The 8,361-nt window shown below is 35.9% G+C and overlaps 1 protein-coding gene across 1 annotated transcript; it reads left to right on the plus strand.

The window, feature by feature from the left end:
- Positions 1-1,344: 1,344 nt before the first annotated feature.
- On the plus strand, positions 1,345-8,046 carry LOC147393408 (wall-associated receptor kinase 2-like). The gene is made up of 4 exons (XM_086455117.1): positions 1,345-1,947; positions 3,365-3,685; positions 4,831-4,980; positions 6,777-8,046. The coding sequence occupies exons 1-4, from the start codon at positions 1,413-1,415 to the stop codon at positions 7,877-7,879; spliced, it is 2,109 nt and encodes a 702-aa protein (XP_086311243.1). The 5' UTR covers positions 1,345-1,412; the 3' UTR covers positions 7,880-8,046.
- Positions 8,047-8,361: the final 315 nt, after the last annotated feature.

An 8,361-nucleotide genomic window follows, 5' to 3' on the forward strand; every position in this document is an offset into this window, starting at 1 on the left:
ATTTGTTCTACAATAAGAATCATTATGTGTTGAGTTTAGTCCCACATCCGATACAAATTACCTTGTTTCTCTCCGTATAAGGTCTTGGGCCTCTCCACTCATTGCCAAGATTTTGAGTTGGACACCCATATTTATTATTATGTCAGAACGGGGTCTTTCTCTCATCCATGCTACTCAGTTCATATCTTCACATGTGCGGTAGCGTATTGATTTTAGTCCCATATCGGACACAAATTGCCTTGTCTCTCTCCTTATAAGTTCTTGAGTCTCTCCACTCATTGCCAACTGATTTTGAGTTGGATACTCATATTTATCATTATGACTTTATATATTGGAAAAAATCCCATTAAGGTGGAGAAAAATTGGGAAATTCCCATTTAAACACACTATTCATTTTCATCCGGAAAATGGTAAATTACTATTTTTGAAATTAAAATATTTTGCTTAAAGCAGGGAAATATTTTGCCAGCTTTTGTTTTGCTAAACAGTTAAAAAAAATCGAACCATTAAAATTCATTGTCTTTATTTTATTTTATTTTTAACTAAAATTTCTTATGAATGGGTGCGTCTCTTGACAATACAACTTATCAATTAAAAAAAAGTCTTTTACCAAGGAGATCTCAAATCCAAGTGTTATCTACACAAGCACTCTTAATGTCAAAACAACTCCCCTATGAAACTTACAAATTCTCTCTTCCATTCCAAGTTAACTCAAAGAGTTTTAAAATTAAAATTGGCTAAACTGTCTAGATGATCAATGAGAAATTTTCATGTCACGTGTGGGGTGCCAATTGGTAACCATTTAACTATAACCCTACTCAAATGAAAACAATAAGACAGTTCTCAGTACGTGAAAAATTAGGGTAAATTCGACATCAAGATCTGTTGAATTTGCTTAAATTTAGTTAAATTCAATGGACCTTGACAACGTCTGAGTCCAATTTATTGGAGTTGATTAAAGTCAGACCATTTGTAATCGAATCAATTAAGAATCAAAATTGATGAACCCAAAAGAAATTGGACAGTTCTGATTCTCAATTTTAGAATCCAAAGAAAAGTTACCCTTCTTATTTTGGTTCATCTAAACACTGAACCGACCCGACCCGTATATAATTGACACCCCCGACTTAAGTATCCATTAAATTGAAAATCATGCATATCATTGGTCATCATATCTCTTTCCTTGACTTCAGTGGACCCTTGGATCTTGGATTCTCATGGAAACTAGCCGTGGGGTTAGGGATGAGACGAATGATAAAGAAAAATCCTATAAATTACTTCTTGGAGTAATTTTATTTTTTATGTTTCTCAAATATCATCCATATGTATACTTTCAAACGTCTATAAAAGGTTGTGGTATTTCTATCTCAAATGCCCAACAAAATAAGGAGAAGAATAAGAACAAGTTGATTATGAGAGGGAAGAAAACGTCCTTACTTATGTTGTGGGTAGTAGTATTTGTTGTTGCAGGAGCAGAAGCAGCATCTGTAGCTAAGCCCAATTGCCCTGAAAAATGTGGGAACATCAGCGTTCCCTACCCCTTCGGTTTTGGAGATCGAAAATGTTACAAAGATCCAACTTTCAAGCTAGTTTGCAACAACACGTATGACCCTCCTGAACTGTTTCTAAGTAACGTTCCGATTCTCAACATCGATGAGCAACTCGGCCTAGCCACCGTCAAAATCTGGACTGTTTATGTCTGTTACAATGAATCTGGACTGGTTGACAGCTTCCAAGAGTGGTTAAGTCTTGAAGGATCACCATTCACATTATCGAACACCCTTAACAAGTTTATTGCCACTGGTTGCGACACCTGGGCCTCTATCGATAGGGAAAACTACGGAGGTGGATGCAAATCTATATGTAGCCACAGTGATATTGATAGCTATAACAGTTCCTGGTCAGGGATCGGCTTCTGCCAGACTACAATCCCAAAAGGTATACCTAGACCTAATTTAAATTTTTTTTTTTTCTTCCTGTTTTACCAAAAATTGAAATATTCCCAAATCAGATCATTTTAATTCCACAAACGGTAAAATAGGAATTTCTTTATTTATAAAACTGTGAATATATTAGTTCCTCACTTTTAACCGAAATGTTTTAATTAACAAAACGGTAATTGACCCTTCTTTTTTTTAAGAATCGTGATCTATTCCTCAAGATACAAAACAGCACTTCCCAAAAAAAAATGTGTATTCCGATGGAACAGTGTATCCCAAGATGTACAGATCTACTCTAGTCTATTGAGTGTGCCACGTGGGATAGTCAGATTATGATGACTTTTTTTTTAATAGTCTACTGTTTTGAAATTTTTTTAATTTCTCTCTATTCTTTTTGGGATTTTACCATTTTCTCTTATTAAGAAAGCAAAGGGACTAATTATATCAAAAACGAGATTTACAATGATTCAAGTCATCTACGTCTTTGAGCATACCATTGCTGCAAGATCACTCTTCGATTCTTCCACCAAATCTTGGTCTGAGAATTAATATTCTCCTCTCCAAAGCCAATGATTAGATTTGTTTTCTTTGTATTATTATTATTATTTAATATATAATCGGGAATTTTCTTCTAATGTATTGTAATTTGCGAAGCTTTCATTTACTTCTAACATATAATTAACACTTAAACGGATTTGGTTCAATAGAATTTGATTTATTTATACTTTATAGAATCATGGGGTCCAGTCCAACCCAATAATTTTGAAAGGAATTAATTCCTTACTAATCACCAGGACTGCTACCCACATTTGAAATCAAATTTAAATCCACGATTAATTTGATTACCTTATAATTCTGGGCCCGTGAATTCCCTTTGTTCAATGATCCTAGCTTTGTCTCCCAAAAAATTGGGAAGTTTGTTTTATTAGAGTGAATATCATTTCACAATTATCCTCAGTCAGCTTCGTTTTGTGGGGTCTATTTTTTTAGGACATACAGGAACGGTCTCCCACTATATGTACATATTGTTGAACTAAGGGCATGTTTGGATATGGGAGTTGGAGTTACAACTCCCACCTTAGGTATCTGATTGGTTGTTTGGTTCACCAATTTCATGGAATTGCTACTCCAAAAATATCCTCAATTCCTATATTTAAAGGAGTTACAACCTTTACCTATGTGAGTGAGATTTACAACTCCATGAAAAAATCTTTAATCCCAAAAATCGAGTTGATTCACCAGAATTATATAGTATATAAATTAGGCTTATCATGGACCGAGTTGGGCTGGACTTTAAATGAGTTGAATTTTTTTAGGCTAAAAAATTAGGTCCTAACCCAATCCATTTAAATATCGGGCCAAGTTTAATAAATATCGGGCGGAGTTTCATCATGGAGGATAGTAATTAATTGTTTCTCTATCAGGTTTGAAGAAAATAAATATCACTGTCGTGAGCACTGACAACCACAGAGGTATCTTGGATTTCAATCCATGCAGTTATGCTTTCCTAGCCAAAGAAGACTGGTTCAATTTCTCAAACAAATATCTTTCAGTTGACCCCAACGAGTTCTTAGACACTCAGGTGGTGCTAGACTGGGTCATAGGGGAGAAGAATTGTGAAGAAGTTCCAACAAGTACATGTGGACCAAATAGTACCTGCATAAATTCTACAAATAGCCCTGGATATCGTTGCTCCTGTAACCAAGGTTACCAAGGGAACCCCTACCTCCCCCAAGGATGTCAAGGTACCTATTTCATATGGGTCCCGTTCGGCACCCTAAGTTTTACCACACACTTTAACAAACGCGTTTTGTCCTACATGGGTTAGAAGTTTCGGAATGGGCTGATTTTTGGTGAGGATGATCTCTATGGTGAGGAGATCATCCTCACCAAAAATCAGCTCATTCCGAAACTTCTAACCTCATCAAAAATGATTTACAAAAAATGATTTTTCAACTTGTAAACATGGGGCTAAACATTTCGGAATGGGCTGATTTTTGGGGAGGATGATCTTCTAATCATAGAGATCATCCTCTCCAAAAATCAGCCCATTCTAAAACTTCTAACCCATGTAGGACAAAAAACGTTTGTTAAAGTGTGCGGTAAAACTTAGGGTGCTGAACATTTCCCATTTCATATATATATTATAACAATCAAGGTTTATACATAGGGCATAAAATGGACCGGACTTGATAAATAACCCCAATGATTGGAAAAACAAAATTTAGTGGGTTTGGATTGTTGGAGTAGATCCAAAAAAAAAAAAAAAAGGAGTCCATATGATTTTATGTGGCTTGATCTGACTTGGATCTAGGGATAGATCCAAATCTGAGCTAGATGTAGATCCATCCATAGATCCATCTGGATCGAAATGATATATTACATTCAAAAACTATAGTTTTTTGGTTTCCCAAAATATCCTTTTTCTACCACTTTCCACGTCATGAATGCTTACAAATTGAAAGGGATATAATAGTAAGAATACTGATTAGAAAAATAGTGAAGCAGGGGGAAGAATGGTGAACTAGTCCAGAACTACCCAAATCAAATCGAGCAATTTGGACCGGGTCAGGCTAGATCCGATTTTAGTGTACACAAAATGGTTTGGATATGATTAGTCAATAGGATTCTAGTCAAATCCGAACCTGGTTCGATACAGATTTGACCTGGGTTTGACCCATTTTTCCCCCATTTATAGATAATCTCTAACCCGTAACCAAACCAATCTGATCATTTTCTAATTTTATCCTAATATATCAAGCTACACCTTACAGTGCATCGTATCTATGGTACTACGTCTAATAAAGCTTACACCAACTGTTCTTATGTTAACGTTTCATTTGCTTGGGTGGTGTTGGTTGGTGAATGTTGATGGCTATACTTTTTCTAGACATTGATGAGTGCTTGGATCCAACCAAATATTCTTGCAAAGGGAATTGTAAGAATACACAAGGAAATTACACTTGCAGCTGCCCATTTGGTAAACATGGCGATGGCAAAGTAGCTTGCAGGCTACATCATTTGATTAAAGCATTTTGTGGTGAGCTCCTCTTTATCCTAATTTCTTTTTTTTTTCTTTTTCTTTCCAGCAGATATGGGTATTTGAATTAATGAACTTACAAAACAATTGTAATGCGGAGAATGCTCACAATTACTATTTCGAAAGACACCCTCTTGACAGATCTGGGAAACTCTATAACTCTCTAATAATAACTAGTCAACTTTATTTCTTGATGCAAAGGACACCAATGCATCAAAAGGATATAGGTCGCCTCTTCTTCAAACGTGGGTCGTCGACAAATTTCAATTCATTAACTTATCAAAAATGCTATCCACATATCCAATGTTTAACCGTCCGAGATAACCTTGTTGATTATTTTATACATTCAAATCTCAACACGACCATTATTTTGTCCCAATAGAATTAATTAAGCACATATCTCAAACAATCATTCGTGAACAAAAATCTAGTTCAAGTTATCGTTACCTTGTGCCATCGCTAAACCTTTAATCCAATGCTTTTGAAGATGCTCTTTTTAATTTGCTCTTCACTCATGCTTTGTGAAACCCCAATTGGATGGGTCTTTTCTTCTAGACTTACATTCTCCCGTCTTTATATTTGGATTGACTGAGTTTTTGTGATTGATGGATATAACTTTCTTTATCTCAACGTTTCACTTCCTTTTAACAACTCTAATATGGGGTTAGCCAATCCCTTTTATAAATGAAGGTTGAGGGCCTAGATTAATTCTTTTAGCAGATTTCCTATCCATCAAGATCTTCTACTAATTCCTTAAAAATATAATTCTAATGATATTAGGTTTCTATTTGAAATTGATATCTATTATATTATAGAATCCATGTACAATTTAGAAACTAAACCATGGAGGTTAATGGACGTAGGTCAATGAGGCCAAAACGTCACATGAGTTCTAATAGTTAGATGGACGTTGGTTGGCTTTCTTTGGGAGTCGTGCCCCCATGCCTCATTAATGTTCCTAACCTAGTTTGATTAGTAGTGTCTCAGCCTCATCAATACTGGGTTGGTGAGATTTCGATGTTTGGGGGTTAGTGAATCAAGGGATGTCTCAATCCCTCCTATTTTAAGTGCTCTAAGATCTTACGTTAAATGATTGGAGTTTTGCGTGGCTCAAATCACATTTAATTCCTTATCTTATTAGGGTGTGGACTTTAGGTCTGAGTTACGGTCTTACCAACCTTGTAAGCTCTCCAAACTAAGAAAGCTCACTCTCTGGGCTCGGATATGCTTCAACAGATTAGGCTCAAACCCCACTTGTTGCCCCTACCTTCACTGTGTTGCGTTGTACGTCTTTAACCCCAATTCTTATCTCGGTCTTTATCCATCTAGGCAGTGCTGCCAACTCTTTTCGGTGCGGGAGCACTAATCCATTGTCCTTCGATAGCATCGAAGGAAGTGGTGAATGTGTCCATTGTGCTCGGTTTATACCGTACTTCGTGCCCCTATGTCAAGAGGATGCGTGTTTTACTCTCTTCTTTCTATAGTTGCTTGGTTCAAGGCAAGAAACTCGGTCATTTCCTATTTACTGGTTTGGCTAGAGGATTTGATCTGTTGATTTTTAATGGGCTCCGCTTGCTCTTGTATGACACGTGTTCCCATCGTGTGGTGTTACTGAAATGGTCTCCATAATGAGCATTGTTCCCATAAAGACCACGAATTTCAATTGCACTGTTTGTAGTTACTCAAAATGCATAGAGAATTCAACTAATAATTCTCTTATTTATACTCCTTATTTTTTGCATCTGGTACTATACTTGAAAATCATATTAAACTGTTCTTTCTTCTTTTGATTGCAGTTATTGGGATAGGAATCTTAATGGCAACTGTTGTTTTATGCCTTTGTTGGGTACTCAAACAGAAAATCAGAGAGAAATATTTTCGTGAAAATGGAGGTATGTTGTTAAAGAAGCATAGAGTGAAGATTTTCAAAGAAGTAGAACTCAGAAAAGCAACAAACAATTATGATTCAAAATATCTACTCGGTGAAGGAGGTAATGGTTCAGTATATAAAGGGTTGGTAGGAAAGATGGAAGTTGCCATTAAGAAGTCGAAAGTGGTAGACAAGAACCAAATCGAGCAATTTCTAAATGAGATTGAAATAGTTTCACAGATCAACCATAAGAATGTGGTGAAGCTAGTGGGATTATGCTTAGATGACAAAGTTCCATTGTTGGTTTATGAATTTATATCAAATGGAACACTCTTCCAACACATTCACAATGCAAAATCAATGATCTTAAATGCATGGAAAATTCGTTTACAGATTGCTGCGGAGATCGCGGGTGCGCTCGACTATATGCACTCCACAGCTGACCCACCCATCATTCATAGAGATGTCAAGACAAGCAATATTCTCATAGACAGCCAGGGCACCGCAAAAGTAGCTGACTTTGGAGCTTCGAAGCTAATTCCATTTGATCGAACCATTGCACCCACACAAGGGCAAGGGACCATGGGGTACATAGACCCTGAATACCTTCAAACAGGTGAGTTAACAGTGAAGAGTGACGTATATAGTTTTGGAGTTGTTCTTATGGAGTTATTAACCAGAGAGAGGCCGATTTCTAATACACGAATTGGAGAATGTAGAGGCATTGTTATGTTCTTCATATCTTCAATCCAAAAAAATCATCTTGACCAGATTGTGAATGTTGGAGATGTCGATGAGCATGAAATGAAGCAGATCTACATTGTTGGTAAACTTGCGGAGAAATGTGTAGCAATGCCTAGTACAAAAAGACCCACAATGAAGGAAGTGGCCGACGTGCTCAATGGATTGATGAAGGAATATTGGAATTCGCAAGCTGAAGGAAACTACGAAGAAACTAAAAACTTGCTAGAAGAGGAGCATTTAATGAAATCATTTAGCATTTACTCAGATTCAACTTCGAGTATATAATAGATTGTTAGATGTGATGTATTGTATGTAATAATGACATGAAGACAACATATCATGATAAGATGTATGCAACCTATTAGTTCTGTGTTAAATTTCATGTGTCATTATTCTTGCTGTTAGTATGGTAGCTTTCTTGATGAATAATATTTGTTATGTATTTCTCTTTATTAAGGATTTATTGCAAGTTATTACGAAGCACGTTTAAATTTATGTTTTAATACTCTAGACTTGGATGTCCATTGAGAAGAATCACCTTTTGTGAGTCAATACTTGGACAACTCAAACACATACATACAAAGTTGTATGTGTTCTACACTATTACAAAAAATGTTTTAAACATATTGACCCCTTAACATTCGATAATTTTGTTTATCTCCCCTTTGAGGGTGTTAAAATTCAGGTGTCATTTTTCTGTTTTACCGTTCTCATTTTATCTTTTTTCTTTTCGAAAAATAAATTTTAAAACGAAAGTTAAAAATGCA

Source organism: Akebia trifoliata, chromosome 10 (assembly GCF_017979445.1).
Source record: "Akebia trifoliata isolate Shusen 1 chromosome 10, ASM1797944v1, whole genome shotgun sequence".
Classification (NCBI taxonomy): Eukaryota; Viridiplantae; Streptophyta; class Magnoliopsida; order Ranunculales; family Lardizabalaceae; genus Akebia; species Akebia trifoliata.